The 19,607-nt window shown below is 43.0% G+C and overlaps 1 protein-coding gene across 1 annotated transcript; it reads left to right on the top strand.

The window, feature by feature from the left end:
• Window positions 1-4,189: 4,189 nt before the first annotated feature.
• Window positions 4,190-19,216, top strand: LOC128064041 (zinc finger protein 845-like; the record flags this gene model as incomplete). The annotated part of the gene is made up of 6 exons (XM_052656858.1): window positions 4,190-4,203; window positions 5,053-5,128; window positions 8,689-8,815; window positions 15,279-16,880; window positions 18,093-18,569; window positions 18,654-19,216. Coding segments are annotated over exons 1-6 (2,859 nt in total), but the record flags the coding sequence as incomplete, so codon positions are not given.
• Between the last annotated feature and the right edge of the window lie 391 nt (window positions 19,217-19,607).

The following is a 19,607-nucleotide window of genomic DNA, read 5'->3' as shown; positions in this document are numbered from 1 at the left end:
CTCCGCTCAGGCCGCCTCCAGGCCGCTCCGCCTTTTCACTGCGCGTGCGCAGAACGTCACACACCCGGAAGCGGAGAGCCGCGAGCAGAGGTCTCAGCGCAAAGTGAGTTTCTCTTTTTCTAGTCAAGTCTTCCTCTCGCAGTTGTCTTTCCTCTGTACCGTGGGTTGAGGGTCCCTGCTGCATCTAAATCTCCGCTCCCGTCCCACCACCCCCAGCAAATTCAGATGTCCCTGTGTGGCGAAGAGGCGCCTCCATTTTGCTTTAAACTCGCTCTGAAGCGGATGCCTGCGTTGGAACCCTGAGACGCCTCATTTCGCAACTCTGCTGCTTAAAACCGATTTCTGATGTCAGTGACTCCTCTGCCCTTCCTGCACCGCGTGAAATTCTCTTGGGCGATGTGGGTTTATTCGCTCTGCGGTCCCCAGGCTCGCGCTCTCGCTCCCAGGAGGCCGCGCCGGCCCCCTGCTCCGGAGAAGCCCGGTTCTCTGCCACGTCCTGGGATTCTGGAGAGCACGCCGCGCTCCTGAGACTCCCAGCCGCTCAGTCGTCGCGTCTCATCTGGCCGGTAGTTCTGCCCCTCAGGCATTCGTTTCTTAGACCGTTTCCCCCGACCCCGTGTCAGGGGAGGTGCCTGGGCCAGTCACGTGACACGCATGGTTCTATGTCCCAAATAAAACCCGCTAGAATTTGGCTCTTGCGGGAGGGGACTTCTTATTCAGTTGCCATCCCTGCAAATAGGTGGCCGGGGGGGTGGGGGTCAAGAGAAGCAGAGACGGCGACCTCGAGAGAAATAGAAAATGGAAAATATCATGAGGGAAAAGCGATGGCAATGAAGAGGATTGGTGAGGAGACTTGCGAAGATAGCAACGTGAAAGAGCCTTGAAGGTAACGGTGGATAAATGAGAGAATTTTAGAGAAAAGCAGGATCTTCAGAAAGTTAAAGGTGAGCAACATATGGAGATGGTGGTGTTGAATGTGAGTCTTTGCGACCCCTGTATCTCTCAGAGTCTGCTCAAATTCATGTCCAGGGATGCTATGTAACGTCTGACCCTCTGCCCGCTCCTTCTATATCCTTCAAGGGAGACGGGCTGTAAATCACGGGTCCTAAAGAGGGCGACAGGGGAGAGGCAGTTCACACAGAGAGCCGGAAAAGGGTTGGAACCTTGACCTACAGACAATATCATGCTGGCAGAGAAAGGGGAGTACTAGTGAACAGAAACAGTGACAGACTTTATTTTCCTGGGCTCCAGAATCACTGTAGATGGTGACTGCAACTATGAAATTAAAAGATGCTTGCTCCTTGATAGAAAAACTATGACCAACCTAGACAGCGTATTAAAAAGCAGAGACATTACTTTGCCGACAAACGTCTATAGTCAAAGCTATGGTTTTTCCAATAGTTATGTGTGCATGTGAGAGCTGGACCATAAAGAAAGCTGAGCGCTGAAGAGTTGATGGTTTTAAACTGTGGTGTTGGAGAAGACTCTCGAGAGTCTCTTAGACTACAAGGAGACCAAACGGCTCAATCCTAATGGAAATGTGTCCTGAATATTCATTGGAAGGGCTGATGCTCAAGCTGAAGGTTCAATACTTTGGGCTTCTGATGAGAAGAACTGAGTCATTGGAAAAGACTGTTGCTGGATAAGATTGAAGGTGGGAGGAGAAGGGGCCAGCATCATAGGCTGGATGGGCAGGAGTTTGAGCAAACTCCAGGAGTTGGTGATGGACAGGGAAGCCTGGCATGCTGCAGTGCATGGGATCCCAGAATCCGACTCAACTGAGCAACAGAACTGAGTGATTGGTTGGAGGAGCTGAGAAAGAAAGTGAGCTGAAGGGAAGCGTTGCACTTGGAGGTGCCAGAGAGTTGGGAGGAAGGGAGGGCAGATGTGGAGGAAGAAAGGCAGAAATACAGGGAGATTTTGGATTATCAGGGAGGTTGGAGAGAAAGCATCTTTAGGGGGAACAGATGGCAGAGAGAGGCCAGACGGGAGTCAGGGAAGAAGTAGAGAGGAGAGGCACAGCAGGAGAACCGAGGAGAAGACAAAGGGAGACAGACAGAAGTAGGGAAACAGATAAACCAAATGAAGTGGAAACAAGTAGTGTGCAGGTGGTGAGGACTAAATCCAGAAGAGTGCTGAGTCAGTTGAATAAATAATTAAGTCATGATGTATTGATTTTTAGCTTTACAATCTAATAAATTTGAATCTTGCTCCTTTATACAGAGGAGGATGAGGATTGAAATACTTCTGTCTGTAAGGCTTGTGGTGGTTGTAATTCTTTGTACTGAAAGATAACATCCATGTGCAGAGTCGGTTGAATTGGGGAGTAAGGCAGTGACTTGACTCACAGAGGTGGGTCACCCTCTTCCCTTTTCCTGGTGTGGAGTAGAGGTTGTGGGAGAGAAGTGGTTAAAGAATTGACAGTCTGTTATTACATGGTACCTTTTCAGGGAACTTTAAACATGTTCTTAGTGATGGTTTTCCTTTTTGCTGTCTCCTTTGTTTACAGTTGATTCTTTTTTAGCTTGGGATAAAGATTAGTTCATGTAAATATCTACTTTGTTGTAAACAACTATTCACATCTGAAAAGATTTGGTGGTCTCCTGAAGTTAGTTCATGTTATTCTTTTGTAAATATGCTGTCTTATCAATTGGTTTTTTTTTTTTCCCACTTTGCACCAGAGTTTTTCAATGAAAAAAATTTTAATAATCTGATTAACTTAGGTTTGTTTCACATTTATTTGAAGCCCATTTCCTGTCTTCTCTTTACATTATATGTTGGAAACATTTTTCTGGTAACTAGTAAATAGTTGTAAACTATTTTGATGAGTACTTAGTAAGGATGTCAGTGATCTTTTTTCTTGAATCAGGACCAGATTTAACCAGTTAGTATGATGGTCCATTTTCCTTTCATGTGGTCTGGTGACTAGTGAGCTATGAGTTAATCTGATGATGTTTACTCAGGTCCAGAAGCTGAGCAAAAGTGACTCCTGAAATGAGTGGCCAAATTGGGTGTGTGACTGTGTGTGGCAGTTTTTCTGGGAGGGAGTTCCCACTTGTTATTAGAATTTGAAATGAATCCCAGTTTTCCACAATGCAAAGGACAACTGTAGGATGGAGGTGGGCGCATGGGCTCAGAGTCAGAGAGAATCATGAGCTGTTTTCTGTGAATAAAGGTTGATGTACAGGGAGGCCTCCCACCTCCACTGGCTTCCCCGTGTCCTCAGGGCAGCATCTTGACTCCTCAGGTAGCTCCACAGCCCTTTGTCATCCTCAGGTCGCTGCCAGGGTCTCCAGCCTCATCCTGGGAGTGGACCCCGTTCTCATGGTCAGTCTGTCCTGGTCGCATTCACTTAGTCCTTGTTCATAGACCCACCTGCACACTACTTGTTTCCACTTCATTTGGTTTATCTGTTTCCCTACTTCTTTCTGTCTCCCTTTGTCTTCTCCTCGGTTCTCCTGCTGTGCCTCTCCTCTCTACTTCTTACCTGACTCCCGTCTGGCCTCTCTCTGCCATCTGTTCCGTTTTTCTTCTACCTTTGGTCATTAAATTGTGACCGTGGCTGTCTCTTTCTGTTCCTTCAGCTCTAGGCTAGGGAGGTCGCCGTATCTTCTTCTGATATTCGCTGTCAAGTTAGCCATGTTTACTGCGTCTGTATCACCCTCATCAGACATGCCCTTCTCTTTTAATTATTTGGAGTGGCTCCTGTTTTCCCTTCGTGGAGGGTGCACTGTGTTCCTGTTCCTCCCAGGATGCTTTCAGCATTTCACTCTCGGGGTGAGGACTAGGACTGTGCGATGGGCACTAGGACTGTGGGCTGGGCACACACTTCTTATTCTAGCTCCACCTTACTGCAGCAGGAGTCTAAATAAAGCCTTCCCTGAATTTCTCCTTTGGTCTCTTAACTAATGCAGTTGATTAAAGAGCCCAGGTTCCAGGTCAGTAACATACACACAAGCGAACACACACATATATAATGACATATTGTGCACCCATAAAAATGACAATTTTTGTCACTTGGGACAATTGGATGAATGTAGAAAACATTGTGCTAAGTGAATTAAGACAGACAGGAAAAGACTGATTCTATATGTGCTTCCATTATGTGAAATGTGAGAAAGTGAAAATCACTAGTAGCAGACAGTGGGATGGTGGTTATCTGGGGGTGGGAGGTTGGGAAGATGGGGAGATGTTGGTCGAAAGGTACAGATTTGAGTTGTAAAATGAGTGCGTCTTGGGGAGATACGTGCAGCATGCTGACCGTAGATAATCCTGTGTTACTGGAAATTTGACAGGAGAATAAATCATCAGTGTTGTCACCACACACAAACCATGGGAATTTGGAGGTGATGGATGTGCTGGTTAGTGGTTTGTGATAAATATTTCAAAGTGTATACCTGTGTCACATGGTCACAATGTGCATGGAATGTATACACAACACCTTCTTGATAGGCTGTTCTATGTCAGTAAAGCTGGTAAAGAAGAAAGTGGGATGTAGGCTGGACTTGAATCCTTGAGTGGTGTTCAACCCAGGCTTCACATGATGAGATCATGAGGCATTTTGCCCGGGCATGTTTTATGCCCTTCGCCTATCAGACTCGCTCCTCAGGTTCTCGTGTGAGGCCTCGCCCCAGGAATGCGCACAGGCCGCAGATGATTCCGATCTACATTGAGCCCAGGGCTCTTAGTCTCCCCTTCTGAGACTGAGATCAAGCCCTGGGGGAGGGGAGGGCGCTCTGCTCTGAGTGGGGCTGGACCAGGGCCTGCTGTGTGCCCTGAGGGGATTGTGGGGTCAGCGGAGGTGCCCCCTGCTGCTGTGTACATGAGGCCTCACCAGGAGGGGAGTGTGATCCGAGGGAAAGTGTGGGAAAGTCCTGTGGACTCTGTGCGGGAGTTGACTGTCCTGAGTCCCTCCTGAGATAGTGGGCACAGAGGACTGTCTGTTCGTCATGGTGGGGGCTTCCCTGTGTGTGGGGTTGGGGCTCAGGAAGGGGGTGTGTTGACTCTAAGCATTAAACACCATGTTTTCCACCTTTTTGATACCCCTTGAAGATTCGTGTTACCTGAGGGTGAAGCCCAGAAGATGAGGAAGATGAAAGAAAACAAGTCAGGCCTGGCTCTTTCTCAGGTAAGGTCATATTCTCAGTTGATTCTCAATCTGTCCCTCCTGAAATACCTGTCTTTGGACTGGCTAATCTTCTCTGACTCTGAAGTGTCCTGTCTGACTCCTGAACATGCACACTCACCTGGGCCTTCTCTCAGGGCCAGTCGTCTCCACTTAGATCCCATCTCCCCATGACCTGGTGATCTGGCCCTTGTGAGGAGGCTCCCTTGGCCACTGTTCAGGGAAGGACTTCTCACCCACCGGTTGGAGACAGGGTCTCAGTGCTGTTGGGCAGCAGGGATTGCTTAGGGCCCATCCAGATGCCCTGTCTGCTCTCTGTCAACCAGGGTAAAGAAGCTGCACGTAGATGTGAGGTACTAACATGCACAGTACATGCTGAAATCTGGAAAAGAGGCCAAGGAGAGGGAATCAGTCCTGACTTTTTATAGTACATTTAAAACTAAATTAGGACCTCCTTGAAATTTTAAGTGTTTGGGAGTGAAATGGAAAGTTCAGAAACAGACCTCAGGGCTAGAGAGTGTTTTTAAGCTGTGAAATATAGTTTGCTGATTATCCATTCTTCCTTTTTGGCTGCACGATGCAGCTTGAGGGTCTTAGTTCCTTGAGGAAGCATTGAACCTGAAACCCTGTGGTGGAAGTGCGAGATCTTAAACCCTGGACTAATAGGGAATTCCTCCAACTTTCCTAATCTTGATGGCAATATTTGCTCATGGAATAAAAAGATAAACTTTGGATTTTGTTAATAACTACATACGTATCATTAGCAATCATATCATATTATTATATTTAAATATACTTTGCTGCTGTACTGGCTCTTCATTGCTCCAGTGGCTTTTATCTAGTTCTGGCGTGTGGTGGCCACTCTCTAGTTGTGGTGTATGGGCCCCTCATTATGGTGGCTTCTCTCATCTTGCAGCACACACTCTAGAGCACACTGGCTTCAGTAGTTTCACCTACTGGACTCTAGAGCTCTGGCTCAGAAATTGAGGCTCATGGGCTTATTTGCCCCTTGGCTTCTGGGATGTTACTGGTTCAGATACCAAACCCGGGTCTCTTGCACTGGCCAGTGGATTCTTTACCACTGATGCACCATGGAAGCCCTCATATTATTTGTAAATACAAGTATTTTTATTCTGATTAGAATAAATATTCTGTATATTATTTCCTGCTTGTTTTTCATTTTTTTGAAGTAGGATAAGATAATGTTGAGGATTTCCCCGGTGGTACAGTGGAATGTGCCTGCCAATGTACGGTGCACGGGTCCCATCCCATGTCCAGGAAGATGCCTTAGAGCAACTATGCCCATGTGCCACAACTACGGAGTGTGAGCTCTGGAGCCCGGGAGCCATAACTACTGAAAACCCACACATTTTAGACCCTGTGCTCCAAAACATGAGAAGCCTGTGCACTGCAGCTGCAAATACAGAAAGCCTCCTCACAGCAACAAAGTCCCAGAAAAACCAAAATAATTAACTTTCAAAAAAGACATAGAATGTGGACAAATTACAGAAGTACAATTGATTCATTTTTAATGTCCCAAAGATGCAGAAATACACATGAATAAAAGAAAATGAGAGTATAATCCCAGAATGTGTCAAAAGGCATCACCTTGGAGTAGGAGATGGCCACTCACTCTAGTATTCTTGCCTGAAAATCCCATGAACAGAGGAGCATGGCGGGCTACCAAGAGGTTGCAAAGATCTGACACGACTGAGTGACTAGGCAACAACAACCTCCACACACAGCAGAGTGAGCTCTGAAAAACAAATCTAAACCTCTGATTTACCTCCTGCAGATTCTTTGGTGACTTCCAGTTACTTTTGGAATAAAGCCCTAAATCCAAAGACCTTGTAGAAAGCAGCCTCTACCTGGCATTACCCCTCTTCATTCCCTGTGTCCCAGTTAGATTGGCTGACTTTCTGTTCACTAAATACCTTCCTGCCTCAGAGCCAGCACTCAGGCTGTTCTCTCTGCTTGCAACATTCTTCCATTTCCCACCTTGCCAATCCTAAGTGTTTCTTCCTCGTGGAGACCTTGTGTGATTTCTTGACGTACGTCAAGACTTTCTGATAAATCTTCTCTTAGCACTAGGCCTGTTTAAGAGCACAGGTTGCAATAGTAACTTTAAAATTATGGATGTAATTGGGTGGCTGGCTGCTAGACTGAAAGCTCCATATTTTCACTGCTGTACTCCCAGTTTGGGGCCCACGTTGACACTCAGTAAATTTGAATTGAAAGAAAAAGTAGGTCTTCCTTGTTTCAACCAGTTGTGTTTTACATTTGCATGTGTGAGTGCATGGATCTGTAGTTCCATGGTTTTATTACAGAACATCATCTCATAAACATGTTTGTGCTTTGTAGCAGTTGAAATTGTATCTTAAGTGTTTTCCATTCCATTAAGTTTTTTCTACCTCATCATGTGAATGATGGAAACAGTAGTAAGAGTATTGACATTGTGTGGTTGGTGGGAGGAGCAGGTGACCCTGTACAGTGACCATTTATCCTATAGTCGTGTCTGACTCTTTGTGACCCAATGGGCCATACATAACCCTTCAGGCTCCTCTGTCCCTGGAATTCTCCAGGCAAGAATATGGGAATGGGTTGCCATGCCCTCCTCCAGGGGGATCTTCCCCCCGGAGATATCAACACCATGTCCCCTGCATTGCAGGCGGATTCTTTACCGCTGAGCCTCAGGGCAACCCAGATACCTACATATGATACTGCATATTATAGTGCTCCCTGTGCATTCAGAAGGAGGAAGATAGTAAATTAATTTGTGAATATTTGTCTGTCCATCTATCATGTCTGTCTTTCCATGGCTGACAAAAGATCTGGGATTCTACACCTCCATTGCACTTCAGCTTTCTTGAACTTGTTTCAGGTATTCTCAGGGAACTCTCTCTGGATGCACTTTGCTGCTCTGGTACATAACTCCTTGATTCCTTAGGTTCAGTCATCAGTCACAACCACCTGACCTCAGGTGCTGTTGTCTCATTTCTTAACTGTGATCTGAGCGAATTCTTAGAATGACAGAGTTTTCGCTCCAGTAAGGTGGACACAGATCTTTCTCTAACGTACTGTCATGTTGATGATAAGTTCATCTGTGTAAAATCTTTATAGTATTGCTTAGTGTGTAGGAAGTGCTGAAACACTGTCATCGGTGTGATGACATCATAATCATCACAATGTGTGTTCTTTGAAAGACGCTGTGGATTTTATCGTCTCTGAAGACACCGGTCTTGCTGTAACTCATCTAGATAGTGAATGTCCCTCTGTGTGTAGAGTGTAACACTTCTGCATACACAACTCACTGATTGGATTTTATTTGTATATTCTTCATGTATTGTCTACACAAGTGACAAATTCATATTGATTGGAAGATGTCATAGTCTTATGAAACAAGAGGAAATTAGAGAGCCACAGTTTGTTCCAAATAGCTTTTAATGGATCTATCAGAATGTTACATTACCTGAATTGATCCTTACCCCTCTCAGTTTTTCTCATTTCACGTGAAAATAAGAATCCTCCCGAGTGCCTGTTAGTGAAATGTGCTTTCATTTCAGGCACAGTTGACCGTTGAGGATGTGGACATCAGGTTCACTCCAGAGGAGTGGGAATGCCTGGACCCTGCTCAGAGGGCCTTGTACTGGGATGTGATGGAGGAGACCTACAGGAACCTGCTGTCAGTGGGTGAGGATCGCTTCCCTGTAAAGTTGGAATTTGGTGTGGGGGTATCTCTGTATTTTCCCTCTGTGTCTCTTGGGAGCCCCTGTTTTGCTTGACTGAGTTCATAGCCTTGTTGATTCCGACTTGAAAAAACTTTGTGACTGGCATCAGGTGTTTAAGCTCATCCTTTCTTCAGGTGATCTGCGCACTGTGTGATACACAAGTTTCTCCACAGCTTGAGTATTTATAAAGCTGATTTCCAACTTTGAAAAATCCAATTCCCGTTTTCTATCCCTGTGTTCTTGGTTCAGTAGTTCTTGGAAAGGAACTAGATACATGGATACTTGTGTGCTCAGTTGGTACAGTCGTGCCTGACTCTTTGCGACCCAGTGGACCGTAGCCCTCCAGGCTCCTCTATCCATGGGATTCTCCTGGCAAGAATACTGGAGTAGGTTCCCATGCCCTTGTCCAGGGGGATCTTCCCTCTCAGGGGTCGAACCCACGTCTCCTGCATGGCAGGTGGATACTTTACCTTTGTGCCTTGGGGAAGCCCAGGTATCTGTGTATTATACTGTATATTATACTATTTCTTGTGCATTCAGAAGGACACAAGATAGTAAATTAATTTGTGAATATTTTTCTGTCTGTCTGTAATGTCCATCACTTCTTGGCTGACAAAAGAGGTGGGATTCTACACCTGGCAATGCAGGAGGCACAGGGTCTAGGTCCTCTCTAAAGCAGGCCTCTGAGCTTGCTTCTAACCTGGCTGGACACTGCCCTGACTGTGAGTGCTCTGACTGCTTACTGTGAGTGCAAGGCTTGCAGCACCAAAGATAAGATAGGGGACAAATCTTGAGATTGTCAAGCCCTTGGAGGGACTCTGGCCTACTCATCCCCAGGCTTAGCAACATTATAGGTTTTTTAAGACAAACAAATAGCATTAACAGAAAAACAGAGGTGCTATTTACTCACAGATTGCTGATGATAACAGATAGCATCCTGGGATTATAAGGGGGAACCCGAAACTGCAATCTTTGAAGTCTTACCCATGACCGTAACATGCTGCCTGGGACCTTTTCCCCACTGGGTCTCCAGATGGGCTGTGTCCCGGGACTTCCCAGCACTGTTTGAGTCTGGATGTTGGTCAGAACCCAATTTGGTCATGTATCTTCTGCTGTTTCTAATTCTCTTTGCTTTTATTGTTAGCATATTGAAAGTCAGCTCGATAATTCTATAAGTATGTGTATTATTTATTTCTACAGAACAAGTCGCTAATTTTGTTAACAAATCTTTGAACCTGAGACAAAGGTGACAACGTTTGGCAAAACTAATTGGCCCTGTGAGCAGTATTTGTGAGACAGAATGCCACTCTGCAGGAAAAAGGAGATTAAGGTTGATGAAGTTTTTATTCCCTAATGTGAAAATTCGCCTTACTACTAGTTAGCTCATACATGGGACGTCTGCACTGGATGGTGTGAGAATTGAAACCTTAAATAAAGAGGGCTGTACCCTTAGAAGTTACTGAATATTTGTGACTCTTGCCCATTGAGAAAGGATAAGAATCTGCCCTGCTGGATGAGAGTCTGAATCCTCCTCTCCTATCATAAGGTACATAAAATGAAAGTGAGAATTGCTCAGTCCTGTTGGACTCTTTGCAACCCCATGGAATATAGAGTCCATGGAATTCTGCAGGCCAGAATACTGGAGTGCGTAACCTTTCCCTTCTTCAGGGGATCTTCCCAACCCAGGGATTGAACCCAGGTCTCCCCTTCATTGCAGGAGGATTCTTTACCAGCTGAGCCACCAGTGAAGTAACATGAGGTACATAAAGGTAAATTAAAATTGTCGGAAAAGAAGTTACACCTGGAAACAGAATTGTGCAATTAGTGAGGATGATTGTCCATATTACAATGTCAAATTATATCTCAGCTGATCAGCTCCTCACTTTTTAAGTGGGCTCCCTCTTGAGCTGGCCTACAGCTTTAACAGTGTCCACCACTGCCCTTTCTGTCTCTGTTATCTTTGTCCTGTTGTGGCCTTTCACCCCTCTCAACCCCTCTGTCTCCCTCTGCATCAGATAGTCCCCTGATGAAGCTAACTTCCCCTGTCTCTCAGTGAGGGGATGGGGGGGGGGGCGCCCAGCTTCCCCCACTGCTGTCCCCACTCTGGCAAATTTCTTTACCCCTTCAGATTCTTCTGATCAAGTGAAGACCCATATCTACCCAGAGGGACAATCCAAGATTTTCATCATCCATGTGCCCCTGTTACCACAGTCAATTTGAGAACTATTTGATCTGTATTTTAGATATAAAACTGTGACTATAGAAAGGGATGATAACGTTTTTGACACAGAGATTGCTGTGATATTCTTTAGAATCTGGAGAGTACTGGTTAAAATGATTTTTCTTTTTTCTTTTTTGAGAGTACAAAACAATTTCTTTTTGCATATGGAATAAAAACAGCTAGCTTCTTAAAAAGCCCTGCCTACAGAAAAGCTTGAGGTTAACCTTTACCAGGGATCTGAGATGAGTCTAGTGGTAAAGAAGCTGCCTGCCAGTATGTGAGACACTGGAGATGTGGGTTCAGTCCCTGGCTAGGGAATATCCCCTGGAGGAGGCAATTGCAGTCAACTCCAGTAGTGTCAGAGAGACATTTTAAATCTGTCTGGATTTATGCATTTCCCAGTGTGTGTCTTTGATTTTGGATAATATTGCTGTAGTTTATTTGTAAATGAGCTCTTACTCAATTGGCTTTACAAGAAAGTCAGCACTTGGCTTACCGTTGGCGGCTCAGTGATAAAGCATCCGCCTGCCAGTGCAGAAGATGGATTTGATCCCTGGTCTGGGAAGATTGCACATGCTGCAGAGCAACTAAGCCTGTGCAGCACCACTACTGAACCCCCCGTGCTCTAGTGCTTGTGGTCCACAAGAGAAGTGACTACAATGCGAAGCTCACGCACCACAGCTAGAGAGTAGTCCCCGCTCGACACAAGGAGAGAAAGATGGAGCAGTGACGATGATCCATTGAAGCCAAAAATAATAAATAATTTTTTTTTAAGAAACAGTGTTTACAAATCAGGTTCACGTGGACTGAGAAATATTCAATATTAAATATGTAGTATTAATGTTTGCTCATCTAATAAAGACATATCTTGAGTCATCACATTGTGTAGTACTTCTGTTGTATTACACTGAGAGATTTTGGACTATTGATGAGTATCCTGAGATGCTGTCTATAATAAAGCAAATGTTTTTTTAGAAGCTATCGCTGGTATTTTTGTTCACCAATCTAGAAAATGCTAATAGAAAGCACAGTTCATGGTTGCTTAAGGAAAGTAAGATGGGTGTTTTCAGTAAAAAAGGTATGAGAAATGAAATTGAGTTTGAATGCTCATAGCAGTGAGCAGAAGCTGGAATCAATGTCTTTGTTTCCCAGACTGAGAGTCCTGATCATTGGACCACAGCAGGCAACAGTTAGGGCTAAGGTCCCTAGTCTTGCCTGCCGAGTCAAGAAAGAATTCAGATGAAGAGGCACAAGGTAAAGAGTAAAGGAAAAAGTTTATTGAAAGGAAAAGTACATGCAGAAAGTCACATGAGCTAGCTCAGAGAGAGAGCCCCACCTTTGGGAAGTGTCAATTCTTTAGAAAGGTACAGTTTTCCAGGTCTTTGTGTCCCCTCGGGCTAGTCACCTTCCTTTGTCCCCTCTGGTTAATTTGTCTCAGCACTCTCCCCTGGGGTGCAGACGCATACCCTAGCCAAGATGAATCTCAAAGTGAAGGTTTCTGGGAGGACCAAGACTCGTTATGGCCTGGAATTATCCTCTGACTTGATCTCAACGAACTTTTCTGCACATGTGTAGTGTCTCCTTTAATAGAAAGGGTTTTTTCCTTTCTTTGTCCTTGCCATGATTATTCCCTTGAGGTAAGAGACAAAGACTGGCCATTTTCCCTGTTTTTGTTATAGATTCCTATAGATTCCTCAACTGGAGGCCAGCTATGTCTTATCTCAGCGAATGCAGAGATGAGGAGACTGATTGTAGATACTCAACCTGTAGCCCATCTGTCTCCTATGTGAAAATTGTATTTTATTAGGGAAAAACAAATTAGGTCTGATTTATAAATGGCTGTTTATAAAGAAAAAAGTCATTTAAGGAAAAAAGAGTGAGAGGTTTATGGAAATTGGATTCCAAAGAAAGAAGTCCCAAAGGGTAGGTCTTTATATGATCTTTACAGTGTGTCATTTGACTCCTGTTAATGTTCTTGCTTCACTTTGGGGAGCATGTAATGAGGTGTTTCAAAGGGATTTGTTTCCTCTTTGTCCCCCTTCTGTGCTGGATTCCGTGGGATGTCCACTTTTTGGTCCATGTAGAGCAACGGTAACACCTCCAGAGCCATAATCCTTGGAGCCAGCCTGGTTCTCTTCCTATTTGCTGCACTTAGGAGACCTCACTGGAAGAAGGGGAAAGACTGGCAGCTCTTCAGTTGCATTTGGTGTCTCAGATCCTGCACTGAGCTGCCTTCAACCTGTCTTTCTGTTCAGAGCCCTCAGCTATTCCTGTTGTTACTGCATTTACTACAACCTTCAGAGGTGTGTGTAACAGGAATGTGGTTTGGATCTTCTGTGATTGTAACTCAGGAAACCTGTAAGGACAGTGGACATTGAGGTCCTCTCTTAGATCCCCAGTCTTGCACATGATGCATATATGAATCAGGCTGTGTGTTCCCTCCTTGCTCATACTGTACAAAATGACCCATGCTCATCCACTGAACCACATTTTCAGGACACGACCTGAATTGAAATGGTGGTGGTGGTACCTCGGAAACCATTTCTAGGTGAGATGGCTGATTAAGGCTGTTAGTTACACAGATCAGTTCTTGTGTCTCACTTGACCTTATCTTCTTAAACTCCTGGGGTTTGTTGTAACCTTTTGTAATCTGCTCTGCCCAAGTGGGCCCTGGTGGTTAAGAACATGTATGAATCTGTAGGTCTGGGTTTCAGTCCTGCTTTGCTCATTCCTTTCATGTACCATGGGGCTGTGTACATGAACTCTGTGAATCCACTACCTTTATTTGACAAATTGAGGTAATTCATGCTCTGAGGTGTCATAGAATTTTGACTGTTTTACTGAAAAGGTCAGAAGTTACTTTTTTTTTTTTTCCCCCTGAACCTTGTGGCAGATGTGATCGTAGTTCCCCATTGAGGGATGGAATCTGTAACCCTACAGTGTAAGCATGTGATACTATCCACTGGACCATCAGGAAATTTGCCTCAAAGGTTACTTTTACATAAAATGTCTATTTACTTCATGTTATGGTTACTGTAGCATGTCTCTCTGTCTGCATTACGTATTATATATTGTTAGTTTCTATTTCCTTCCCAAGAGTTTCCCTCTGACTCTAGTTAATAAGTTTTCAAATAATATTCCTTTTTTAATAGCGGATTCTTTACCTCTGAGCCATAAGGAAGTCCCCAAAGCTTGTTCGTTTACATGTATCTCGGAGCTCATGAACCGAGTAAGTTAAGGATTCTGTATAGATAGGCAATTGCTATATTGAATGCCTGTTATTTAAGTAGAGAATGTTTCACTTTTTTAATTCTTTGTCATTAAAAGATGACGGTCTTTATATTTTACACAGTATAACTGTCATGAACCACTTCTTGTTATAAAATGTCTATACGTCTGTTTGCTTATAGATTTATAGGAGGTATTTAGAAAAGTGTTCTTTCTTTTGTTTCTAAAATTATTTTAGGGAATTCCCTGACCGTCCAGTGGACAGGATTCAGCATTTTCACTGCAGAGATCCTGGGTTTAATCCATGGTCAGGGAAGTAAGATCTCAGGAGCCCTGTGATAAGGAGTGGGGGGTGGGTCAGTTCAGTTCAGTTCAGTCTAGTGGAGCTATTTTAACAGATTCTTTATTTTCACTATGCAGTGCTTGTTGAACAGTTGTCAACTGCCATTTATGTTTTACAATATTCGTTAGAATGCTTCCTTTGGATTATTTACCATTACAGGGTATTGCCTTTTTGATCCTTGCTTGGTCAGTCCCTCAGTTCTGTCTGACTCTTTGTGATACGGAGTGTAGCCTGCCAATCTCCCTGTCCATGGAATTTTTAGTGTTTTTCTCCTCAATTATGAGACAGAAGCATGTTTACTGCCAAGTAGAATGAGCTTTGAGGTCATGGTAGGAAAATACCTTTTTCTTTGAGACTTGACATGAGTTTGCATAAAATGAATGTTTTCCTGATTGCATCTTTGAAACTTGGCTATGCTAAAATTAATTTGAATTGTGTCTGATCACTTTTTTTTGGTTAATGAGTTCTATTTCTTTGTAAATGTTGCTTATATTTCTAAGTTCATCATTGGGAAGTTTCTTAATTCTGTTCAGGATGGGTATGACTTTTGGTATAATATCATGTGTTCAATATGAAAGAATTTATTTATGAATTGTAATTAATAGGATACCTGTGGTTCTTTATATCTTGTAGATGTGTCTCATATACATATGACCAAGAAATTACAAGCAAAAGCAAACAGTGGAAAAGGAGAAATTTTGCAGACAGTGATGTTTGGAAGAGCTGAAACCCATGAAATCAAAGATTTTTTCCTTAGGAAGATAGAGGAAACTGTGCATGGTTTTGAGTGTCTGTGGACAGATGATGAAAGAAGTGACATCGGAGTATCTATATCCCATAACAAAAATCTCACTGATGGAAAAGATCATCAGAGTAGAAATGATGCAGCAGATAAGCCTGTTGAAAGACTCTGGTCAAGCTTTCATGATGAATTGCAGATGCTTCAGTCTGAAGGGACAATTTTTGAATGTAGTCAAGTTGTGACGAATATCAACAGTAGCACCCCAGTTTTGCCAATTCAGAGAACTTGTAGTGTCCGCAAAGGCATTTCTTTTAAACATGAGAGTCCTGTTATGCATCCCTCAGAACAGGCCCCAGACCAAGAAGCATACAAGAAAAAATCTTACAAAACTCGTGAGTGTGGCATAGCCTTTCTTCAGCACTCAGAACTCACTAGACATCAAAAAATCCTTACAGGAGGAAAACCATATAAAGCTGACATAGGTGGCAAGGCCTTTAATGATAGTGAGAGACTTGGCGTTGATGGGAGAAATCATACTGGAGAGAAACCGTATAAATGTGATGTATGTAGCCACAGCTTTAAACAGAACACAGCCCTTCAAATTCATCTGAGAGTTCATACTGGAGAGAGACCATATAAATGTGATGTATGTGGCCACTCCTTTAAGCACAAGACACACCTTCATAATCATGGGAGAACTCATACTGGAGAGAAGCCATATAAATGTGATGTGTGTGGAAAGGCCTTTACTCGCAAAGAAAGCTGTGCACTTCATCAGGTCCTTCATACTGGAGAGAAACCATATAAATGTGATGTATGTGGCCGTGGCTATACTCGAAAGTCACAACTTAGAATTCATTGGCGAGTTCATACTGGAGAGAAGCCATATACATGTGATGTGTGTGGAAAGACCTTTTCTCGCAAGGAAGGCTGTGCACTTCATCAGATCCTTCATACTGGAGAGAAACCATATAAATGTGATGTATGTGGCCGTGGCTATATTCGAAAGTCACAGCTTGGAATTCATCAGAGAGTTCATACTGGAGAGAAACCATATAAATGTGATGTCTGTGGAAAGGCTTTTACACGCAAAGAAAGCCATGCACTTCATCAGATCCTTCATACTGGAGAAAAACCATATAAATGTGATGTGTGTGGACAGGCATTTACTCGCAAAGAAAGCCATGCACTTCACCAGATCCTTCATACTGGAGAGAAACCATATAAATGTGATGTATGTGGCCGTGGCTATACTCGAAGCACACAACTTGCAATTCATTGGAGACTTCATACTGGAGAGAAACCGTATCAGTGTGATGTATGTGGCCATGGCTATCCTCGAAAGTCACAACTTGTAATTCATCAGAGAATTCATATAAGAGAGAATCCTTATAAATGTAATGTATGTGGCTGTGACTTTACTGGAAAGAGACAGCTTAGAATTCATCGGAGAATTCATACTGAAGTGAAATCTTACAAATGTAACAATTGTGGTAAACGTTTTCTTGCACTGTTTTCCTTAAATAAACATCAAGCAGTTCAAACAGATGAGAAAGCATGTAAATGTAATTTGTGTGGCAAAATATTCAGTTCTAGGTGTTATTTAGCAGTTCATCATCAGAGAACTCATACTGGAGAGAAACCATATAAATGTGATGTGTGTGGAAAGGCATTTACTCGCAAACAAAGCCATTCACTTCATCAGATCCTTCATACTGGAGAGAAACCGTATAAATGTGGTATGTGTGGCCATGGGTATACTCGAAAGTCACAGCTTGTAATTCATCACAGAGTTCATACTGGAGAGAACCCTTATAAATGTGATGTATGTGGCTGTGACTTGACTGGAAAGAGACAACTTCGAACTCATCAGAGAAGTCATACTGAAGTGAAATCTTACAAATGTAACAGCTGTGGCAAAAGTTTTTTTGCACTGTCATCCTTAAATAAACATCAGGCAGTTCAAACAGATGAGAAAGCATGTAAATGTAATTTGTGTGGCAAAATGTTCAGTTCTAGGTGTTATTTAGCAGTTCATCAGAGAACTCATACTGGAGAGAAATCATATAAATGCATTCTGTGTGGCTGTGGCTATCCTCGAAAGTCACAACTTGTAATTCATCAGAGAATCCATGCTGGAGAGAATCCTTATAAATGTGATGTTTGTGGCTGTGGTTTTACTGGAAACAGACAACTTAGAACTCATAGGAGAATTCATACTGAAGTGAAATCTTACAAGTGTAACAACTGTGGCAAACGTTTTTTTGCACTGTCATCCTTAAGTAAACATCAGGCAGTTCAAATAGATGAGAAAGCATGTAAATGTAATTTGTGTGGCAAAATGTTCAGTTCCAGGTGTTACTTAGCAGTTCATCAGAGAATTCATATTGGAGAGAAACCATATAAATGTGATGTGTGTGGCTATGGCTACAGTCGAAAGTCACAACTTGGAATTCATCAGAAAGTTCATACTGGAGAGAAGCCATATAAATGTGATGTATGTGGCTGTGACTTTACTGGAAGGAGACAACTTAGAAATCATCAGAGAATTCATACTGAAGTGAAATCTTATAAATGTAACAACTGTGGCAAACTTTTTTTTGCACTGTCATCATTAAATAAACATCAGGCAGTTCAATCAGATGAGAAAGCATGTAAATGTAACTTGTGTGGCAAAATGTTCAGTTCCAAGTGTTGTTTAGCAGTTCATCAGAGAACTCATACAGGAGAGAAACCATATAAATGTGATGTGTGTGGAAAGGCCTTTACTCGCAAAGAAAGCTGTGCACTTCATCAGATCCTTCACACTGGAGAGAAACCATATAAATGTGATGTATGTGGCCGTGGCTATACTCGAAAATCACAACTTGAAATTCATCAGAGAGTTCATACTGGAGAGAAACCATATAAATGTGATGTCTGTGGAAAGGCCTTTACTCGCAAAGAAAGCCATGCACTTCATCAGATCCTTCATACTGGAGAGAAACCATATAAATGTGATATATGTGGCCGTGGCTATATTCGAAAGTCAAAGCTTGGAATTCATCAGAGAATTCATACTGGAGAGAATTCGTATAAATGTGATGTATGTGGCCGTGGCTTTACGGGAAACAGACAACTTGGAATTCATCGGAGAATTCATACTGAAGTGAAACCTTTCAAATGTAACAGCTGTGACAAACGTTTTTTTACTCGGGCGTCCTTAAAAATACATGAAGTAGTTCATACAGATGAGAAAGCACGTAAATGTACCTTATGTGGCAAAGTCTTCAGTTCCAGGTGTTATCTTGCAGTTCATCAGAGAACTCATACTGGAGAGAAACCATATAAATGTGATGTGTGTGGACAGGCGTTTACTCGCAAAGAAAGCCATGCAGTTCATCAGATCCTTCATACTGGAGAGAAACCATATAAATGTGATGTATGTGGCCGTGGCTATACTCGAAGCACACAACTTGCAGTTCATCAGAGGGTTCATACTGGAGAGAAACCATATAAATGTGAGGTATGTGGCAAAGCCTTTAGAGTAAATGGCAGCCTTACATCTCATCGGAAAATTCATTGCCGAGAGAAACCATATAAATGTGATGTATGTGGCAAAGCCTTTAGTGTAAATGGAAGCCTTAGAACTCATCAGAAAATTCATACGGGAGAGAAACCATATAAATGTGATGTATGTGGCAAGGCCTTTAGAGTAAACGGAACCCTTACATCACATCAGAAAATTCATACTGGAGAGAAACCATATAAATGTGATGTATGTGGTAAGGCCTTTACTATAAATGGAAGCCTTGCAACTCATCGGAAAATTCATACTGGAGAGAAACCATATAAATGTGATGTATGTGGCAAGGCCTTTAGTTTAAACGGAAGCCTTACATATCATCAGAAAATTCATTCTGACGAGAAACCATACAAATGTGATGTATGTGGCAAGGCCTTTAGAGTAAAAGGAAGCCTTACATCTCATCAGAAAATTCATACTGGATAGAAAGCATATAGATGTGATGTATGTGGCAGGGTCTTTAGTTTCAAAACAACCTTTGCATTTCATCAAAGAATTCATACTGCAGAGAAACGTTACAAATTAACAATGGTGACAGAGGTTTCAGTGCACTGTCATCCTTGTCTCTCCATCAAGCAGTTCATACAAGAGAAAAGCATAGAAATGTATCTGGAGCAAAGTCTTCAATTCCAGCTGTTACTTTGCAGTTCGTTGG

This window comes from Budorcas taxicolor, chromosome 18, assembly GCF_023091745.1.
Source record: "Budorcas taxicolor isolate Tak-1 chromosome 18, Takin1.1, whole genome shotgun sequence".
NCBI lineage: Eukaryota > Metazoa > Chordata > Mammalia > Artiodactyla > Bovidae > Budorcas > Budorcas taxicolor.
The sequence above is the reverse complement of the archived record's forward strand: the minus strand, read 5'-3'. Positions and strand labels throughout refer to the sequence as shown.